The sequence below is a fragment of the Scylla paramamosain genome, chromosome 6 (genome assembly GCF_035594125.1).
Source record: "Scylla paramamosain isolate STU-SP2022 chromosome 6, ASM3559412v1, whole genome shotgun sequence".
Lineage (NCBI taxonomy): Eukaryota > Metazoa > Arthropoda > Malacostraca > Decapoda > Portunidae > Scylla > Scylla paramamosain.
Window position 1 is genome coordinate 27390095 of NC_087156.1, and position 24489 is coordinate 27414583.

General features: G+C 34.1%; 1 protein-coding gene across 5 annotated transcripts in view; it reads right to left on the minus strand.

Annotated features, from left to right (window-relative positions):
• Positions 1–70: 70 nt before the first annotated feature.
• Positions 71–24489, minus strand: part of LOC135101554 (endophilin-B1-like) — a 37718-nt gene continuing 13299 nt past the window's right edge. For 4 of the 5 annotated variants that reach the window (XM_064005655.1, XM_064005654.1, XM_064005653.1 and 1 more), the window contains 2 exons: positions 6765–6963; positions 71–6626 (listed from right to left, as the gene is read on the minus strand). In XM_064005655.1, coding sequence (XP_063861725.1) covers positions 6516–6626; positions 6765–6963 — 310 coding nt within the window. In that variant the 3' untranslated portion in view covers positions 71–6515. Of the gene's footprint in view, positions 6627–6764; positions 6964–8311; positions 16652–24489 lie in introns of those variants that run through there. The other variant, XM_064005656.1, reaches the window with a different exon arrangement.

The window sequence follows — 24489 nt, forward strand, 5'->3', positions numbered from 1 at the left end:
TTGCATGTGCCAGATTGATGACTTAAATGGGAGACTCTTCCTGAATAGGCAAACCAATAAAAAAAAAATGTTGCTATCCTAAAACTTTATTCTGATTTAATTCAACCTCCAATTTTTCAAAAGTATGCATATATGTACAAGTACAGGTTAAATCCAAGACATGCATGAAAGAGAACTTTGTCCAATGCAAAGACACTTATCAAGAATTCATGACGAACCTTATGAAATCACAGAGTTATTTCTTACGTTGGATATAGAGACATAACAGTGCTTGATAGGATTATGAGAGATAAAATGTAAGCATATATGTGGGTAGGTTCTATATGTAAGTTCAGTTTTGTCTCAAAACAAAATTAACTTAATCATCTTCTTTTCATGCTTCCAGTTGCTCATCTCACACATTCTATTTGAATTAAGAAAACTTAATTTCTTCATTACTCAATAAAATATTTTACTGTAGGAAACAATTAATTTATGTAATCATATACTGTATGCACTAATTCAATTTATAAAATGTTTACCTACCTTTATGAAGCATTCTTAAAAGAATAATTTCAGGCATCACAGGTTCATTACTATGCACTGAGTTAAAGACAGTGCAGTGATTACATGAGACACTCAGAGAAAGTAATGCATCCAAGAAATTCAAAGATAAACACTCCAAATTGCTCTCATTTTTTTTTTTAAACATGGTGAACAAGTGTTCATGAATTTTTATACAAAAAAAAGGTGAGTAGTACTATTCTATAAGCAACCAAATTCTAAGAGCAATCACTGTTATAAATACACTGGATCTGTTACTTTCTTCCCTGGGTGTTGTATATAATCTCAAACAAATCTTTTTTTGGTGCAAAAGAATGGCTTGTTGATTAACTACATCCAAGTCTAAACCATGTATCAGGAATCATCACCAGAACAGGGTTATAATACTGATTCCAAAGTGTTTGTTCTTCAAAGGCATTGAGTATTTGTAGGAAAAAGAATTATACAGGTTTTTAGACAAACACACACACACACACACACTTAGACATGAGCTTAGACTCCTTCTGTAAATCACAACTAGGTAAATACACACACACACACACACACACACACACACACACACACACACACACACTTTTAAACACAGAAGCAATAAAAAGCTTTGAGAAAAATACCAAGAGCACTGCAACATCCTTAATCCTTTAAAGCAGTTGAGACATCAAGAATAATACATAAGCATCCACTACACTGATAGAAATATACAAACATGTGTCATGTTTTACATGTACAGTAAACGATCATAAAAATTTCTGTATTAATTCTGAAATAACACTCCTTAGTGATTTTCTAAATTACTTCACCAGGTACCCCTGAGTTATCAGATCACCAACCTGCAGTCCCATTACCAAGACAAGGAATATCAAATGGTACTGCAACTAAAACAAAATCAAATGTACAGCAGAGAACAACTCTAAATTACTAAAACTGAAATTTTGATAGCTAGCAAATAAACATTAACAGTAACTATTTTGAGGAAAACAGCATCATAATTTCAGAATATAAACTTAAATTTTGGTTATGTAACCAAATCTAATTAAATTACTATACACATGTTTTACTGATTTTTGTTGATATTAGACGGGTGAGGGGTGAGAGAAAGAGAAGACTTAACAGTGATATTTAAGATTTTACAGTAAGAGATAAGCATATATCTAAAAATCTCTAAATACTTATGCAATTACAAGAAATTTAACTTTCATAGAAAAGTATTGACAGTTGAAATGGATGGAAAGCAGAAGTAAAGCAAGCAGGAAAGATTCATGATTTTAACATCAGACTGAATAAATGTAGATATATAGATAAAACAACAAGAGCATAATTCATATATGCATTACTAGGCAAATTACACAGAGAATAATACTATACTGGCTACTAATACTGTTGAAATTATAAGGAAGAAAGCGTTCACATCCAATTCAGTATGTAAACTTGGTGATATTATTATAAACTCATTATATTAGGTACACTGCTGATATGGTGATAATTTCAAGAAAACATCAAAATTTTGTCACAATGCACCCAACATGGAAAGTACAGAGCCCCTTCCATTAAAGCAGTGATTCTCACTTTATTTCTGGCAACAAATCACCAATAAAAAAAATTCAGTAAATAAGAAATGTGGACCATTTCAATTTGAGGTGCGGGTAAAGTTAACACAAAGTACCATATGTCATAATTTCATAAATCTGCATAATATAGCACACAGCATAAGTGACCAGAAATATTTCACTATGTCCACATTTTTCTTTTAAATTTATAAATTTTAGAGTATAAAACTAAATTAAAACCAAATTACACATCCATACCTATAAAAGAGTCTTGGACAAATAACATAACTATCAACACAGCAGTTAGTAGCTACTGGCCACCAGCCCAGTGATACACAGCACTTTACAACTTATGTAGCCATGTGGCAGCTGACACAAATCAACAGGATGGCTTGTCAACTTGTCATGCACAGTACAAGTATGTACTCAGGCTCTGGTCATGTATAGCAGTGAGAGTCTTGAACATTCATTATAGATTAAACTTAAAAATTACTTATCAGCTGTAACTTATAGATTGCAAGTATATTTTTTTAAATAGAAATGTAATAAAATAAATAACCAATTATTTATTTTAATTAAAATGTTCATACAAAATTTTCTATTCAAAGTTTATCAACAAATGCAGTGAACATCCTGTGGACCAACCTAAAACGTCACCATGGACCACCAGTTGAGAACCATTGCATTAGAGAGACCTATTTGAATTGGTCTTCCTGCAGCCCATACACTGGGAGACAGTTCATTCATCATACATCTGACAGATCTAGGAGTCATGTATATACACTCTAATAAGCAAGACAAACTGTTATTTGCTGCCAGTGATACCTCACCTCTTGCAGGAATAAACAGGCTTCCCTGCTGCTTGTTCCCTGCTCAGTCTTTTATATCCAGAACAGTATTATCCTTAAATGGCTTGGCAACACAAATCTCATTGAAAATTTAAAATTAATAAGTGAGAATGGAACATAAATGAGCAAACTTAATCAGTTGAACAACTCATTTAAATATTCCAAGCTCAAAATGACCCTTGCATATTTCCAGAGCCTTGTTGAAAGTATGTCAGAATGTTCATACAGGTAAAAGGGATAAAGGAAACATTTTAAAAGATAAGAAAAAAAAATATCTTTCTTTATGTAGGTTGTTTTCAACTATCTTATAGAGGAAACTCAGCCCTCTAAATGGTGAGCTCAGGATCTTCAACAGTGGGTGTAAAACATTAGAGCTAAAACATTATCGTAATCACAGCAATCAGTGCATATTAAGTTTGAATGTAAAAAAAATCCTTGTGTCTTGTTTTTTTTTTTAAATCTGTTTTCAAAATTTGAAACTAAAAACTAAAATCTAAGTCATATAGTGAGATAAATCTGAAAGATTATTATACATTATGATCTTTTCCAACTCTCAATGTACTGTTTTTATGTATAACATTTAAGGCAAAGAAATCCTACTTTGAACATCCATCTTTGTGTGTCTTAAGAAAAACTGTATTCTTAAGATCTGGTTGCTAGTTTTCTATTATATAGCAATTTAACAATATAGAAAATATTTTCATAACAATAGGTTTAAAACTAAAAACAAATATCTAAATACATGCTTTCCCATACTGTAATTAGCACCAGTTTCTGAACAACTTCCTAATTAATCTCATCTTTTTAGAGACATTATGACAGAGAGGTGATAACTGCCCTCTAAGGGTATGCCTACAAATAGCTTCAAGTTTAATTTTTAATTCTTATTTTTATTTATTTTATTCCATTTTATTTTATTTATTTTTTCATTTTATTTTTTGAGGGGTTAAAGATTAACATTGTCCTATTATGTAAGAGTTTTAACATGACAAAGATCTAATCAAGTATTCTGTGGTACACCAAGTTATGTAAACAAAAATCTAAATTATACTTTAATGGAGTAAGATTTGTAAGACATGTTAAATATGTCATGATAAAAATAAAAAAAATAATAATAATAATAATAATTAATTAATTAATTAATTATTAAAAAAATGAAAAAACAATGAATGCAGCACGTTTCTGCCCCTTGGAAACATTAATTAAATTACCATCCTTGGGTTAAGGTTTTTCACAACACTCCTTACTCTAAAACCAGCTTGCTCCTCAGCAATTTAGTAGCTGTTTTATCCACTCCCAATTAGGATGCATTTTCAGAAATGCTTAACAAATGCATTTTTCTGTATTCAGCATATTTTTTCTTACATCCTTCTTTATAGACTAGGACAACAATAACATTTGTCACATCACTTTCCCATCCTCTCTTTGTATATTATTATTATTATTATTATTATATTATTATTATTCACCACCATGCCAAAATCTAAGCAATACAACAAGTATGCCTCATTTTATGAGACTTTTGCCATATTATATAATAAAAAAGGATATTAATATGAATGACATGTCTATTCACAGGCACAATTTCAGTTTGGAAGTCAGTATTCTTACTTCACACTCACTTTTCCCATCAAAGGATTTGTGAGCTCTTGTTGCTTCACTAAAATGTAAAATCATGAGAATTGAAATATATTTAATTCCAAAATTATAACTTGCTCATTCTTCTGCACATTTTTAGATAAATAACATAACAAAAAAAGGGCCTGGCATGACTTTATATGTATGTATGTATGTATGTATATATATATATATATATATATATATATATATATATATATATATATATATATATATATATATATATATATATATATATATATATATATATATATATATATATATATATATATATATATATATATATATATATATATATATATATATATATATATATATATATATATATATATATCATCTCTGCCTAAACAAATACTTAATTAAATTGAAAAGTCCCATGATAAACCCCCAACAAAATTTACAAACAAAACTGTCACAGCTTTTTCATACACCACTTAAGACCAAACACAAATTGATTTTCCAATTTAATTCACCCTCAGTAAATCCTGATTCACTGTCATCCCAATCCAGCAGGCTCCAATACTTTGCACAAATCCTAAAGCAGCCCCTTACACTTGGTCTGAATCAAGTGCTGAATGACTGAGAAACCCTGGTAACACATCACCACTCAGACTACACAAAACAATCCAAGACCAGACATATAGTTAAAAATGCCACAACATTATTTGGTTAAATCTACATTATAACTTGCTTTAACTCCAAATATTCTTTTGTTCCTGTGCTCATTATGAACACAACACACAAAACTCATAGACTAAATATGTATGTATAGCAAAATACACTAGTGTTTCAGATTATGCACTAGAACCAGTACTGCATCAAACAATCCATTCCTGTCAGATTTTAATAGACAGAGACATGAGAGGATAACTGGAAACTTAATTTTACCATTTAGCAAGGGGGAGAGAGAGAGAGAGAGAGAGAGAGAGAGAGAGAGAGAGAGAGAGAGAGAGAGAGAGAGAGAGAGAGAGAGAGAGAGAGAGAGAGAGAGAGAGAGAGAGAGAGAGAAAACTAAGAGGGTCTCTGAATCTGAAAAAAATAACATAAATAAATAATAATAATAGTAATAATAATAATAATAATAATAATAATAATAATAATAATAATAATAATAATAATAATAATAATAATAATAATAATAATAATTCACATTTTGACATCATGCAATTAATATAATATGTATTTATTGAGGAATAAAATGCCAGAGTTTCTTCCTTTCGGATTTTCAGCTCATTAGACACAGGAGTACCTTCATTTTGTCCTTATCAACACCAAATATCAATGACTTTGTTCCTGAATATTAAACAAATTTCCAAAGAATTACTATTTAGACTTATTCAACATGTACCACATACATATCTTACTCATATATCAGCTACTTTCACACCAACAGAAATAGCTTCTCCATAAAGAAATTATAAAGCATTACTAACCACTTAAATATTAAAATAGGCCTTTGGTCATCCTCTTAATAATTACTTCACAAAGCAAACATTCTCTTGATGATAATATAACCTGGTAATAAAAAGTACAGCATGTATATGCAAGATAATGTCTAAATAATAATACTTTGGATATTCATCATTCATCATTAAACATGACTATTCATGAAACAGGTGTACTGTGTTATGCAAGTAAAAGTTAAAATTAAGAAAGGTACTCTTTACCTTGTAAATAAAGATCAAAGTTTTGCAGACTGGCACTATCTTACATTTCTCCAAGTCAAGACAAATCAGTTCACTAACTCATACAACCATCCATACAAACATTCAAACAAGCAAATAATATTAAGAAAACCCTACCAAATGCATATCTGTGCATCCATATTTACATATGCTCACAACAAAACATAATGTAAAACTTTCCCTACATATGAGCAATCATGCACACAGAATCTGAACAGTTTAACAGTTTAACAAGAATAAATTGCACAAAGGCCTCAGTCATCCAGAGGCTCAATGTAAGCCCTTGGAACACGCCCTGTCTGGTTACCACGTTTGGCAGTAACAAAGTCTGTTGTCTGTCCTTGGAGTTCAGTATACAGCACAACCTGGCAAATATGACATCATATTAATCATCACTACCATTTTCTTTATTATCTTTCTACTTCGTTCAATCATCACATAGTAACTTACAATCCAACAAAATATATCCAATAGTACTGCACAGATATCCTATTACTGCTCACCTCATTCATCATAAGACTCATTTCTTCCCTGCAGGTGGCATCATAATCACATACAACCTTGGCACGTCTCCAGGGGCCTTTCCCACCTTCCTGAGACCCAGGATCTTGAATGGTGGTTGGGGCAGAGACACCTACAGCCTGTGCTGGCACAGTGGTGGAGGCTGGGCCACCAGCTGCCTTTTCAGGCACCACAGTAAAGCTATAACAATAGTAAAGTAGCATTATTTTTCATCCACATACCAGTTTTACATAACATACTTCTGGGATCCTATTTCTTTTAGTATTTCCAGTGAAGTAAATATTCACTCACACACACACACACACACACACACACACACACACACACACACACACACACACACCACACACACACACACACACACACACACAGAATGAACAAGTTATGAAACATAATGTTATTGGGGAAAATAAAAATACCGTCATTCATTGATTTGGAATTTTATATATATATATATATATATATATATATATATATATATATATATATATATATATATATATATATATATATATATATATATATATACACACACACAGTGGAACCTCAGTTACCGAATGCCTCCCTTTTTGAACAATTCAGTCTTCAAACAAAATTTTGAACTCATTATTGCTTCAGTTGTGGTACCATACTTCAGTTCATGAACAAAGTTACTTGATTTCATATATTAAAAGATATAGCAAAAGTTGCTGTTTATTACTAATTTATAGTTTCTATGAATATCTACTTCATTTTGATATATTTAGAGGAAAGCCGCAGAATGTAAGAGTAATTCAGTCTTTAAAATAAGGTAAATGTGATCCCATTGAAAAGCCTCAATGTAAACAAATAATTTTCAGCACTCAGGAGTAATCCTGAGTCACCTGTGACAATTCCTGAGCCACCTGTGACTCTCTCAATGACTCCCAATGCCATCACTACTGCACAACTGCATTTTTTTCCAGTAGCTTTTCCCAGCAGCAAGATGTCTACGTGTTATGATCACCTTCGTTTTGGCAGCAAGTGGATGGCTTCTCTATGTGTCCCTCTGTAAATCTTCACTCACTAGATCAGTTTACACAGTATCTTTTGGTGAGTTCCATGTCAGTAAGTTCATTCATTACATCCTTTCTGGATAAATAATTTGTGAGCTGGAGATGTGAAGCAGCCATCTTGGCTGTGAGAATGTCTGCCATAACCCACCAGGACAGTGTAGACCGGTGTCTGGGAATGGATTAATCCATTTTACATTGATTCCTATGGGGAAAATGGTTTCAGTTTTCAAACGCTTCAGATTTCAAACAGCATTCAGGAATGAATTAAGTTTGAGAACCAAGGTTCCACAGTGTGTGTGTGTGTGTGTGTGTGTGTGTGTGTGTGTGTGTGTGTGTATATATATATATATATATATATATATATATATATATATATATATATATATATATATATATATATATATATATATATATATATATATATATATATATATATATATATATATATTCATTTTTTATAAGGTTATTCTGCACTTAAAATTAAAAATACCAACTACTTAAAACCAACCATCTTTAATATTTTGTTCTATATTATCAGGTCTATTTAACTAATTACAAATAATTTTTTGATATTTTTAGCATGTTGCTACACATGTAATAAACAATAAATAATTTTGATGCAGCATTAGTTCACCCTAACATTGCAGTTCCTCTCTGGCAATGATCTATAAACATCACTTGATATAGTTCATGAACAGATTACAATTCACATGAGGGATACATAAAGATTCAAATAGCATACATGAGCTGAAATATCAGCACCCAATGGGTATGTGTGGCCATACAATACTGAGGCAGGGCTGTCAATAGGGAGTGGAGGAGATGGAGGAGTTACAAAGAGAAAGGCTAATTACAATTACAGATAAAGCTATGGAAGTTTTAAAATTTGCCTTGGGTTTTCTGACTGGAGTGAAACAAATACAGATAGATATACCTTTATAAAGCTGCAATGAAGATATTAATGGACACATAATGAAGGAGTAAGATGGATTAGATAAGATCAAGGAGTAGACTTACTATAACAGATGCAGAGAGGCACTTAAAATATGAAAAATATGAATGATATGCTGTATTCCAGTGACAATAAGGATTATTCTGATAGAAGTAGAAATATTAAAGCTATTTCAGAAATTATACTTGGCTCAGAAGCTGTACATTTCACCAAGGGCAAGTCTCCCTCCAAGTATTTACTGTTAATATGATCAGTGGGAATTCATATGGGTTACTGATAAACATAAAAGTAATACTTAATTATAAGGATGTGGAAATGTTGAGAGGTTGAATGTCTATGATATGATTATGGTTATAATATACACTTATGATTAAGTCCTGCATACATGGATAAAGTAAAAATCATACAGAAAAGAGGGTAGAGGCCATTATTTTGAACAGAAGTGTATGGTACCTCATTAGGCTCAGCTCAAAACATGACCTTCACGGTATAACAAGCATGATTTACAAAGCAATATCTATGACAAAATATTATGAATTGTATGGTAGGAAATAATGTAGTTCCTCAGCTATAGATATTCGGAATGGATTAAATATGGAGTGATACAAGTAAGGAGTATTCAAGATTTAACAAGTCAGATGCATGCAGGACAGACAAAATGTAGCAATCCTAGCTCAAATCACACACACAAACACTCAAACACAGTTTGCTAACTATGTGATGATATTGTTGCAGACTGAAGTTGGCACCACACCTAGACCATTAAAGATTTCCAATGATGAGCAAGAAGATATTACCCACTCTGAATAAAGTGATCGGATATTTACTGCACTGAGTGCCCTAATCTTAGCCATACATTAGACTACACAAGCTCTAAGTTCTCATTAGGAGGGTACAACTGTCAACCATGTGTCCACCAGCATGCAATCCTCAAGACAGCAGTGAATTTCACACATACACACACACACACACACACACACACACACACACACACACACACACACACACACACACACACACACACACACACACACTTTTTCACTGATGATGCAAAAATAATGAAAACAATAAAGGATGAAAATGACTGCAAGGATTTACAAAAGGATACTGACAAGATACATGCATGGAGCCAAAGATGGAAACTAGAATTTAATGCCAGAAAATGCCAAGTGATGGAAATAAGAAAAAGTAAAGAGACCTTCATGGAATTACAAAATGGGAGGAGAAATAATAACAAAAATAATGAAGAAAAAGATTTGTGAGTAATGATCCAGGACACACTATCACCTGAAAGGCACATGAATGGAATATTTGGCTTTATATACAGCTTGTTAACAAAAATTAGGGTGGCGTTTAACTATTTAGATAAAGAAATGATGAAGAAAATTATAAGCATGATATGACCTAAATTGGAATACACAGCAGTAGTTTGGGCTCCACTTAGAAAAAAAAAGATATACAGAAACTGGAAAGAATACAGAGGATAGCAACAAGGATGGCACCAGAATTGAAAGACTTAAGCTATGAAGAAAGACTTGAAGAGATGGGATTACCACCACTACAGGAGAGAAGAGAAAGAGGAGACCTGATAATAATGTACAAATTAGCAAACAATATAGAAAGAATAGACAGAAGTGACTTGATACCACAGATGAAGGGAGAGCGAGATAGATGGGGGGGGAGGCATGGGAAGAAATAAAGAAGGGTGGATGTTTGAGTAACGTCAAGAAATATAGCTTCCTGTATTGAACTATTGAAATCTGGAATGATCCGAAGGAAGAGGGGGTTGTGGCAAACAGTGCACACATGTTTAATGAGAAACTGGATAAATATGGTTATGGTGACAACAAAATGAGCTTTGGTTTGTGCTCTGTACAATACAACTAGGTAAACACACACACACACACACACACACACTTGGATTGCTAAATGGATCTGAACATTGACAGAGAAAACTTAACAGTGAAGAAAGATAAAACTAAATTATGTGAACATGAATAAATAAAATAAAATAAACACACCAACAAAATATTGAAAGATTATAAAAAAATTCAGCCTCCCAAACAGATGCAACGACATTTGGAATGATATTGAGGAAGAAATAGTATATGCAAAGAACACCCATAAGTTTAAAACTAGGTTAACAAAAATTGATATAAGGCATGATAACATAAGTTTTGTTTTAAATCCTGTACTTTACAACTTTACAACTAGCTGCAGAAAACTAATTAAACACACACACACACACACACACACACACACACACACACACACACACACACACACACACACACACACACACACACAGGTAAGAGACAAACATGCATGCTAAAATTGTACTGTTCCTCACGAGAAAACATGTGTAAATATAAATAGGATATACAAGGATAAAAACGTCAAGATTTGCACACACTGAGAAAATCTAATCAATAAGGAAATATTGAAAAATGGAGCTGCTAACACGAAGAGAAGAGAGAGGAGAATTAGTTATTCATAAATAAATTTATAAAGAATTATAAGAATTAAAGAGAAGAGACATACTATTACAGAGGATAAGAGAAATTGAATACTTAAGTGTACGTAAAATATGAGGAAAAAAAAAAGCTTGAATAGCACAAATACACTAGCTCCCCAGAGATATAGATAAATGGAATGAACTAAACAAAGACATGGCAACAGCAAAGGGTTTACATCAGATGAACAAGACTGAGTAAATACAGACACTGAGACAGGATCACATAAGTGTAGCTCAGGTCCTGTACGCTACACCTTGGTAGGTGGATAAATATGAATCCAAGATTAACTGGAAGAGAAAAACACAAAACAGACTAGTTCAATAACCAATGTGACATTGCAAAAAAAGAAAAGCAAATATTACATAGAATACATGGAGGAAATGAAACAACAGAACAAAGCAAGAATATCATAAGGTTAGAAATGATTATGTGAGAATCAAAAGGGAGGAAAAAAAATTTAGAAGCATCACTAAGAAGTCCAAGGATGAACCAAAGAACTTCTATAGGTTTATTAGTGAAAAATTTAAACAAAAGGTGGGAATTAGTAAGTTATGGATTGGTAATACAGTCTATAAAGAATCAAAGGAACAAGCAAAACTAGTGAATATTTTCAAGCTTTCATAAAGGAAAGTGATTCTGTGCCAGAGGTAACCTACAGACAAGAAGCACCAGAAGTGATTGAGGTGAATCTACAGGAAGTAATGAAACCATTAAAAAATTTGGATGTAACAAATGTTCCTGGCAAAGACAGAATCTCTAATTGGATCCTATGAGAATGTAAGAACCAGTTGGTGGACAAAATACAGCTGATAATATATTCAATGAGAGAAGCAGCTGTACCATTTGAATGGAAAAAGGTAAGGAGGAAATAAGGAAGACCTCTTTAATTATAGACCTGCGTCACAGACCAGTGTGGCAGCTAAACTATGCAAAATCACAATTAAAGATAAGTGATAAAATACTTGGAAGAGCTTAAGATCTTGATGCAATAATATTGATTCAGATGTAGATCTTGTACCACCAACTTACTGCATTTTTACACAAAGGTCATAAATGAATTACATACATGGGATGGTCAGGTTGATGGTGTAAACCTGGATCTGAAAAAGGCAGTCCTGAACAAAATATTAGATGTTTTCACATGAAAATCACAAAAATTGTGAAATCTAAAGCAAGATTCACTACGGTCTCTTCATCTCGCAATATGTTTAGATACTTGAAGGAGAAGGAGTCCACAGTAACACATGAGCAACCTCAATGATTCACCAGTTCCCCGGGGGCAGTGCTAGAGGGCTGACCTTGAGACATTCAATCCACCACATGTACTGGATTTTGCCCTTACTGTGACACCTTTTGAGCCACCATTTGATGAAATGGAAAGAGGCAAGGATTTACCAGAGTCTGATATTGTTGTTGTGTTAGCATTAATTAGGTGTGGGAAGTCTGTGAAGGAGATATGCACAGAGACCAGAGCTCTATTGCGTGCCAAGTGTTCTTATAAGACTGGGAGTGCATCACCACCTCCCACAAGAAACAATCTGGCAGACCATACACTGTTGATACTATGACCTTGACAATTAGAGGAAAGTTAAGAAGAATCCCTGCCTGTGTTCATAAGAAATAAAGGGGTCTAACAAACAGTTAGTGAGTAATGTATCTACAAGATCAGTGCCCCTGAAATACAAGCATTGCATCTCATGCAGAAAGGCATTTCTAATGACCTGATAAGTGAATAATTGCCAGAAAGTTTTAAAAAATATCAAAACTGGACTCATAAGCAATGGTCAATGGTAGTGTGGTGTGATGAGGCCACTTTTGCATGATGTGGAGTGTATTATGTAGAATGACTCTTGACCCCAAGTTTTATGTTCCAATTGTTAAATTTCCAGATAGGCTCACAGTCTGGGGCTGCTTTGGGTACCATGGAACCAGCAGCCTTGTTGTGTTACTATGAAACAAAACTGAACACAGACCAAAACAGTGAACTGCTGAATGAAAACCTGGGGTACAACTTTGAAAAGACACGCTGACTCATGGACAATAGTACTTCGAGCCATAGAGCCAAGAAGGTGCTGTGCTGAGGTGGGTGGAGAACATTAAGTCATTTGGGAAGGACTGGCCCTGCAATTAACCTGATTTGAGCCTTACAGTTTCTTTATGGGGACTCATCAAGAGCAAATTACAAGACATCAACACATTGACCATGGTCAAGCTGGAACACCAGATTCATGACATCCAGAAGAATTTCGACCTATTGTGCCTGCAACACTTGCTAGAAACTGTAACTAGATGTCTGATGACATGTCTGAAGTCTAAAGGATTGAAATCCCATTGAGAACCCTCCTACTTATATGAGTAAAAAAATTTTGTCAAGAACTGAAGGAGGCTTGAAGGGAAACATCCTGAGATGGATGGAAGATCATTTAAGAGAGACACACAAATGAGAATAGAAATAGATAAAATATGTGAATGGGTAGAAGATGAGGAGCAACTAGTGGAGTGCCACAGGGATCAGTGTTACCAACAGTGAAGTTCCTGATATACATGGATGACAAGGTGGATGAAGTAAGCAGCTATACTCATACAAGTCTTTTAGCTGATGATGCTAAGATGTTAAAGAAAACATGTGACATAGAAAGATAATACAATTTATGAATGGAACAAAGAGTGGGAGATGGCATTTAACACCAAAAAAAGCAAAGTTATGGAGATGGGGAAAGATTCTAAACATCTAAACTGAAATTAGAAAATGGGAAATGAAAAAAAAATAATAAATTGGAATAGGAAAAGGATTTTGGGAGTGATGATTTAAAGTATCTTATCCTAAGAGAAGCACTTAAACAACATCACAAAAGAAACATAAATTATTGACTAGGAAAAAAGAGAAAAGGACCTTGAAAGTGATATACAGAGCAATTAATAAATTAGAGCCTTTTGGTGGGAATGACGTGTTTGTGTAGGACATTAGAGAATCAAAAGGGTACAGAAAGAAACTAAAGAAGACAACATGTCCAAGGGATATAAAAGGTTCCACTTCACATACAGATGTACTGATGCATGGAATGATCTTGAGAGAGAGGTAGTTCATGCCAGAAACTTTCACGAGTTTAAGGAGGAATTTGATAACACGAAATATGGAGACAGGACCCTACAAGCCTGGCTCACTCCCTGTATATTACTAGGCAAATACAACAACTAGATAAACACACACACACACACACACACACACACACACACACACACACACACACACACACACACACAGCACTGTTCTTCACTGACCCTTTATGATGAGATTCACTAGGTTGGATATGAACTACAAAGCATTATTTGACAATCTCATGAAGAGTCCTACATATACCCTGAAAGTAATTAGCTTACACTGACTGCATTTTTGTTCATTAACAAAGGAAAATATGCTGTGGCAAGCAACTGTGTCATCCTGAATACTTCCTACATTCATCACATTCTGCAACAAATGCATTAAGTTACATAGCTATTCATTAATAAACAAAAGAAAACACTTTACTTAGTGGAGAAAAGGCAAAGGGGAACTGTGGTCATTATTACAACTGTAAGTACAGAAATTATGAAACAATTACTTTAGGTAAATCATATATCTATAGAGATATTCAACAAATAGGTGGCCTCAGATATATAGCATGCCAATCTCTACAGGTGCTGCTCAATGAGAGTTCTCAGTAAAATGCAACAGTAGCAACAATGGAAGAATGCAGACTATGCAATGTGGGTTTAGTTGTGGTTTAAGTACAGTAGATTTCTTATATAAAGAAGTTCAGGTATGTAACTATCATCAGTATTTATAATCATTAACTGACAAACATTAACAATGCATCAAAATTTACATTAATTAATATCATCAACAAATTTCTTCACTTTTTTTATGGTGATACTTTGGAAAATGTAGAACAATAGATAGTCTATTATTGCTACTGTACTAGAGGAAGTTATGACACATCACAGTAATATCAGAATATTCATAACAAAGATTTGCACAACAAACAACAGAAGTATTATAGGAGACTAACAAGTTTGTATGTACACACTCTTCCAGGGCATATATTTTCCCACCCACAATATTAACAACAGAGAGTAGCTTCTTTCCTAAGACTGAGAAATAGTTTCTTCTATTCATTACAGCCACTTTCGGCTTTCCCTCTCTATACTATTTCCTAAATAGTGTTATGGCTGAGGATCTTATTGTAACTTGCCAGTTACTGTTTCATGCTCTATCTTGCAACCAAGTTGCATCTAGGAGACTACTGGCAGTAATGCTAATAAGGTGAAAAACAGCACTGACCACAATCTCCATCATGAGTAAGCACAGAGAGCCCTCCTGAGGTTACTGAGATGATGTGGACAGTTCTTATTAATGAATGGTGCCACTACTTGAGTAAACCTATGTTATACTAATCACAGTGAGACTGGCTGGAGGCAGTCCTGATCATAGGTACTGATGAATATTAATAGTCATGAGTGCTAGATAAATGTTACTGAATTGCTGCTAACTAACTAGCTATTAAATGGCAGCATTCTGCAAACATGTCTTGACATAATATAAATATTGTTATTATCAGATGGGCTTCCTCTTATTCTAGATACCCAATTGTCACTAAATGCACTGTCCACATGATAAATACAGGAAACTGGTTTGGGATGGCAAGTCTTATATGGTCTACATGTAGCAAAAAACAAACAAATAAATAAAATAATTCCTGTAGCCATGCATTCGGTGCTCCATTTCTGTTTGAAATTAAACTTATAATTACAGGCTCAAAATTAGTAGCTTTTTACATTCAACAAGATAATCATTTCCATATCACAATATGTTCTGATATGTTGTCACAATCAACAAGATCAGCCATAAAATAGCTGCTCTCAAAGCAACAAAAGTTAAAATAAAGCAACTGCAAGAAGTGGCAGGCAATATGGATAATTTCTATGATTCCTATACAGTTGCACCATAGAATAACCTTTCTATTCTGCAATATTTACAGTCACACCACTATATATCCCTACCAATAAAGGCATCATGTGGATCTAATCCTAACAGGCAATGTACTTTTGCAGTTCATTGAACTCACTTAACAGCCCTATCTCAACATTCTGCTCTACCAAGACATAACATAAGTGCATGAAACACCACTAACAAAACAGACAGACAGGAATAGGACAATCATAAGAGGCTGAAAGAGCAGGAAAGAGGGATCAGCTGATTCCTGATTATGTGGGGAAGGCTGGGTTATGGTGAAGAGGGGGATTTTAAGTCAATTTCTTCATCATTTATTTGGAAAACTGGGACACTGTTGTCAAAAGCTCCCACTGCCGAGGGGTTGAAGGGGACACTGAAAGAAAGAGGGGACACTTGTCAAACACAGAATCACACAGACACACAAGCACATACATGCACATATACATGCTTTTACACCTGATTTCTCTCTCTCTCTCTCTCTCTCTCTCTCTCTCTCTCTCTCTCTCTCTCTCTCTCTCTCTCTCTCTCTCTCACACACACACACACACACACACACACACATACAAACACAGATGTATATGCCTTTACCTATTTAAATTAATCCTAATTTAAATTACCATTTCCAAGAATTAGCTGTCATTCAATGAGTATAAATATAAGCTTCAAGATTAGATGTTTATTACATGTGTATTCATTTTGTATATGCATAATTTCCTGGCTAATGGAATGAAAATTTACAAATCTTATCCAACACAATGATGTTAAAAATCCACATGACATTCCTTGCATTTATTAAACATTTGAAAATCTATGATAGTAAGTGATTGTATTATGTATGTTTGGTCATGTGAGTTTATGAGTAAAAAATATTTACTAAATCAAAGTACATAGTTAAAGTACTTTTAAATGCTCTGTTTTTAAAATTTTGGGTCTTCAGTCTAAAACATACTGGCAAAAATACTGATCTCAATTGTTCTAAGTTGTGCTACATGCATAACCATGCTACTGCACTAAACAGAAGAAAATATTCTAATGTAGTGCTTCAAGGACATTACTTTATGTAATAAACAAATTGCACTTACAAGCATGCTGAATACACAACTAACACTTCATTGAACTTTAAGGAAATAGCTATACAATCTTTGTTCAACAATATGAAAGCTATAAAGAAAAAAATGTATGCTTCATCTTTGTATATACTACTGTACTTGATATTGCATGCCATTTTATGTTTTGCTGATATCCTCCACTTTCACTGCAAGCTGTTCATGCAGACTTTAATAGTGACTCCCACCCCCCATCCCCCCAAAAAAAAAGTAACAATGGTGACATTAGCATTTTCCCAGACCTTAATCCAGAATGTCACTGACATATAATATATTTTCAAACATTTTTAACAAGAAAATAAACTAAAGTTTGCTGTAGTAGAGCCAATATCTAAGGATATGGCAAGATAATTTAAAATGATAAGACACTTGAGCAAGTGGTAAAGTTTCCTTATTTGGGGATGGGTATTGCTGCAACAATGACTAGAATGGCAGAGATGTGTCATTACATTGGAAAAGAGAATTTAGAACTTAAAGCAAAGAATTAAAGCATATATATATATATATACATATATATATATATATATATATATATATATATATATATATATATATATATATATATATATATATATATATATATATATATATATATATATATATATATATATATATATATATATATATATATATATATATATATATATATATATATATATATATATATTTTTTTTTTTTTTTTTTTTTTTTTTTTTTTGTGGGATTATGGGGCAACTCTGAGGATAGGACAAATGCCAAATGCATTGAAAATTAAGAACTTCAATCCAAGTAATGGAAAAAAATAGTTTGATAGTGATAAATGTTAAAATACTCCTGAAGTGTGTGTGTGTGTGTGTGTGTGTGTGTGTGTGTGTGTGTGTGTGTGTGTGTGTGTGTGTGTGTGTGTGTGTGTGTGTATGTGTGTATTTACCTAGTTGTGACATACAGGAGAGGAGCTAAGCTTGTACTGTCCTGTCTCCATAACTCTTTTTATCCAACTTTTCCTTAAAGTCATGAATATTTGTAGCACACACCACTTCCCTTTCTAGTCCATTCCATGCCTCTATGCTTCTATGAGGAAAGATAAACTTCTTTATGTCCCTTCTGCAGCTGGTTCCTTTTAATTTTCTTCCATGTCCTCTTGTTTCTCTTTTGTTCATTATAAAGAGATGTTCCCTATCTAGTTTTTCCATCCCACTCAGCAATCTGTACAATGCAATCAAGTCACCTCTCTCTCGTCTCTTTTCCAAGGTTGGAAGTTGCATTCAAGCTAGTTGCTCTTCATATGACAAATCTTGCAATTCTGTTATCATCTCTGTTGCTGCTCTCTATATTCCTTCCAACTTTCTTATGTGTTTTTTTCATGTGGGGACCAAATTACCGCTGCATATTCTAATCTTGGACGTATCATTGTGGTGATTATTTTCCTCATCATTTCTATATCCAGATAAGCAAAGGCAACTCTTATATTTCTTAGTAGGCTGAAAGTTTCACCTGTTATCTTGTTAATATGTTTTTCTGGTGATAAATTCTCTGAGAAAATCACTCCCAGATCTTTTTCTCTTGTTCTCTTATTTATTGTTTCATTTCCCATCTTTTAGTTATAGCTACACCTTCTGTTACTTTTTCCAAATTCCATCTTTTTACACTTACCAGAGTTAAATTCCATTTGCCATCTGTTGCTCCACTCCCACACCTTGTCTATATCTCTGTAATTCTTCACAATCTTCCATTCCCTTCACTCTTCTCATAAGTTTTGCATCATCAGCAAAAAGACTCACATAGCTGGATACATTCTCCACCATATCATTTATATACACCATAAACATTATTGGTGCCAACAATGATCCTTGGGGGACCCCACTTAATACTAGGCTCTACACTGATGTCTGGTCCCTAATTACTGTTTGCATCTCTCTGTTTTTAAGGAAATCGTCTATCCATTTCAGAATTTTTTCATTTACACCACCTATCTTTTCCAGTTTCCACAGCAGTCTATTATGCAGCACTTTATCAAAAGCTTTTCTTAAATCTAGAATAATAAATGACACAAGATCTCCCTTTTCTAAAGCCAAACTGACAAGTTGTGAGAATGTCCTTATCTTCGAAAAACTTGGCCCATTTGTTTTTTATTATCCTTTCACATATTTTTGTAACCACACATGTCAGCGAAACCGATCTATAATTTAGTGAGTCTTGTGTGTCTCCTCCTTTAAATATGGGTACGATGTTTGCCCTTTTCTAATCCTGTGGGACTATTCCTTCATTAATAGAGGTACATATGATGGTATGTAATTTATCACTAAGCTGGTTACTGCATTCTTTTATTACCCATCCTGACACTCCATCCAGTCCTGTGGCCTTTCTCACATCTAACATTTTGATGATTTCATCAACTTCCTCTTTTGTGTGTGTGTGTGTGTGTGTGTGTGTGTGTGTGTGTGTGTGTGTGTGTGTGTGTGTGTGTGTGTGTGTGTGTGTGTGTGTGTGTGTGTGTGTACTTCACTAGTTGTGAAATACAGCACAAGAGCCACACTAGGCTCGTGCTGTCCCATCTCCATATCGTGTGTGTGTGCGTATTTACCTAGTTGTATTTACCTAGTGGTATTGTACAGGGCACAAGCCAAAGTGCATTTTGTTGTCTCCATAACCATATTTATCCAGTTTCTCTTTGATCATGCATACACTGTTTGCCACAACCACCTCTTCCTTCAAATCATTTCAGATTTCAATAGTTCGATACGGGAAGCTGTATTTCTTGATGTCGCTTGAACATCCATTCCTTTTTATTTTCTTTCCATGCCCCCTCATCCATCTCTCTCCCTTCTCCATCTGTGGTACCAAGTAATTTGTCTATTCTTTCTATACTGTTTACTAATTTGTACATTGTTATCAAGTCTGCTCTTTCTCTTTTCTTCTGTAGTGTTGGTAATCCTATCTTTTCAAATCTTTCTTCATAGCTTAGGTCTTTCAATTCTGGTGCCATCTTTGTTGCCCAAAACTACTGCTGCATATTCCAATTTAGGTCATGTCATGCTTGTTATCATTTTCTTCATCATTTCTTTATCTAAATAGTTAAACACCATCCTAATGTTTGTTAACAATCTATATGTAGAGCCGCATATTCCATTCATGTGCCTTTCAGGTGATGGTGTGTCCTGGATCATTACTCCCAAATCTTTTTCTTCATTACTTTTTGTTATCATTTCTCCTCCCATTTTGTAATTCCATGAAAGTCTCTTTTTACTTTTTCCTATTTTCAACACTTGGCATTTTCTGGCATTAAATTCTAGTTTCCATCTTTGGCTCCATGCATGTATCTTGTCAATATCCTTATGTAACTCCTTGCAGTCATTTTCATCCTTTACTGTTTTCATTATTTTTGTATCATCAGCAAAAAAGTTTATATAACTATTTAGATCTTCTGTCATATCATTTACATATATCTGAAACATAACAGGTGACAACACAGATTCTTGTGGTATCCAATTTGTCACTTCGCAGCAACTTGATTTAGTGTCTCTGACTGCTGTTCTCATTTCCCTCCCTTCTAAATAAACATCCGTCTATTTCAACATTGCTCCCTTTAGTTCCCCTTCCACATAAGGCTTGTATGAGGAACATTATCAAATACTTTTTTTGAGATCCAGGTATACCACATCAACCCATCCATCCCTCTCTTGCAATCCATCTATTACTCTCGTATAAAAGCTCAGTAAATTTGTGACACAAGATCTCCCTTTCCCGAGTCCAAATTGCTTTTCTGTCATTATCTTTCCATCTTCTAAATATTGCACCCATCTATCTTTAATTATTATTTCACAAAGTTTGCTGAAAATACTTGTTAGTGACACTGGTCTGTAATTTAATGATTCCATTTTATTTCCCCCTTTGTATACTGGAATTATGTTAGCTCTTTTCCTTCTCTCAATGAGCTGTCAATTATATTCCATATGGGTTCCTCCATTTGTTCTCTGCATTCTTTTAATATCCATCCATTTACTTGATCTGGTCCCATAGCTCTTCTAACATCTAGCTCTTCCAACAGTTTCTTGAATTCTTGTCTCTTTACTTGTATCTCCTGTATTCACTCATTCTGTGATACTACTTTTGGCACCACAAAATCAATTTCCTTTGTAAACACAGATCGAAAACTCTCATTCATTAGTTCACTCATCTCCTCAGTACTTTCATAAATTCTTTCTTCTCTTTTTAACATGTTTGTCATCCCTATGTATCATTTTTCCATTTACGTATGTGGAAAAGACTTTGGGCTCTTCCTTGCATTTTCTTACTATGTCACTTTCAAAATTTCTTTCTTCTTCTCTTCATACTATACCATATTCATTCCTTGCTTTTTAGTATTTTTTCATAGTATTATTTCTGCTCAGATTTCTCATCATTTTCCTCCATGCCCTTTTTCTTTTTTGCTTCTACACACCTGGCATTATACCATTCATGCTTCCCAATTTTAACTTTATAACTTGGTACAAACTGTTGCACCCTCTCTCTATACTTGCTCAAAAACATCTCATATTTTTTCATGCACTACTTTACCTTCAGATAGCTCTTTCCAGTTAATTTTTCCATGAAATTTATTAAGCTCTGCAAAGTTTGCCTTAGTATAGTTTGTCTCACATTTCTAAATTGTTCATTCCTGTGCAACAGTTTCCTCCTGTAGTACTATTTTTATTGTCACATGATCACTTCTTCCCAATGGACTCAGACAATACATATCATATTTAGATAATTATTAGATCCCAATATTTTGCATTTAAAAACTTTAATATTTGCTAGTAGCCTACATACCAATCCTGTTGTGAGATGTAAACATGTACCTGGCATATGGCGTTGGCAGTGACTGTGAGAGACTACAGGGGTAATAAAGTTTGTTCATAAGAATGTTAAAAGATAGGTGCAATTTTAATTGTATGAAAGTGCATCTTACCTCGAGGAGTAACAGCATCACACTGTAAAGAACACAGTAAAGCTTGCCCATGTCACTGGGTTCGAAGCATAACTGACCGCGTGTTTGTTTTGGTACATGCAATGCATGGTGCATGGTCACTTAGGTAAATTCTTCCTGACTGGTGTCATTCTATGTGAATTACCAATAAATATGATCTATTATATATTGTTACCTTGAAAGAAAAGAGTTGTTTTGTGGTGTAGTACCAATCATCACTTTTTTTACATGTGCAAAGATGTCTGGGGTTTGATTTTAGAGCCTCTATTGACATAGACTTACCACCAACCACTGCCTCAATGCTGAACCTTGGCCTCATAAGACGCAGGCTCATTTCCTGAGACTTTTTTTTGGAGAAAAGGTGCGTCTTATGAACCATACAATACGGTACTTGGTCTACTTTCTGGGGTTTTCATAAACACTAAATCCAACTGTGATGGTTCTTCTCCTCTGCATCTTGTTGGTTTGTTCACCCACTGTCTCAATGTATTTACCATCATGGTTTGCATAAGTTCTTCACTCCATGACCCGACATTTTCTTTCACTTCCATCTCCTCCCAATTAATTCCTTTAGTGTTGAAGTTGCCTACGAAGAGCACTTTGTTACTTTTCCTTATCATTTCCTCTATGCTTTTTTCTTGCATCTAGTTGCATAGTTTTATATCTATTGGTCTCCCATGCATTAGTTTTTGGTGATATGTACATCACAATAACTTTCCTTTTTTCACCTCCTTTGATCTTAATCACAACACTCAAAGTTTCTGCCATTCAATCACCATATTCCACTTCCTCAACAACAATATCTTCTTTTACCAATATCATCACTCCTCCTTCTCCCTTTCCTTTTTGGTCTCTCCTCTATGTGCTATAACCTTCCTTTGCAAATCTCATCTTTATTTCCTCTTTTAGTCTGGTTTCCATTAAACACACCACATCTGGTTTATCGTTCTTTAGGTAGTCTTTAAGTTCCAATAGGCTCAACGCCAAACCATCTATATTTGTATACATAATTTTTAAGCTTCAGCTTTTTTTTTATTTATGTAGGAGGGACACTGGCTAGGGGCAACAAAAATCCAATAAAAAAAAAATACCCACTGAGATGCCAGTCCCAGAAAAGGGTCCAAAGCAGTAGGCAAAAGTGGTGATCTTTCATGGCATCTTTGTGCCACCATGTGTGTGTGTGTGTGTGTGTGTATGTGTGTGTGTTTATTTACCTAATTATAGTATGAAAGCCATGATCTACATTCATACCTTTCTCTCTCAGTATTATTATTTGTTAAGTATTTCCTACTTGCATCTATCACTTCTTCAGGTCCATTCTAAAAGTCTGTATTTCTATGGGAGAAACTGTACTTTTTTGTGATGTTCAAATATCTTGCCTTTCTGAATTTTTCTTGTGTCGCTCAAATGTCAGGCTTCTATATGTCATCTCGATACACTGTAAGGCTTTCCTATCTACAGTTTATATAATCTATCATTACACAGTTCTTCAGTACTGCAACATTAGTGTGGTACATGAAATCATGAGATACAGAGTATCAAAGCAGTAGAAAATGCTATAATGCAGGAGCCATTTGTTAGTGGAATTTTTTACCTTCATTTTATATGCCACTAATTCATAGCAAATTGCCTCAGTGAAGACAAGAGAGAGAGAGAGAGAGAGAGAGAGAGAGAGAGAGAGAGAGAGAGAGAGAGAGAGAGAGAGAGAGAGAGAGAGAGAGAGAGAGAGAGAGAGAGAGAGAGAGAGAGAGAGAGAGAGAGATATTGTCCAAGTAACACACAGTACTTAGGATTTTTCACTTAATCTATTCTTGATGGTTTGTCTCTGGCAAGGCCTCCTAAGGCAATATTTGCCTGATTCCTACCAATTTCATAACTTGATCCACTAAAAATTTGATTTCCTTCACACACACACACACACATACACACACACAGTCACTGAAGCATTATTATGAATATACCCTACAGTGGAGTGGTGAGTCTAACAAAATAAAATTAATATTTGGTGATCAGAGTATACTACCAAACTTTGCCAATATATGTACTTTCCAAAACATAAAATTTTCACAAACGGGTAAAAATGTATACTATAAGAAAAAATGCTGCATGACAGATTAACATTTGCAGAAAGCACCTATAACATAACCCACCTTAAAAATA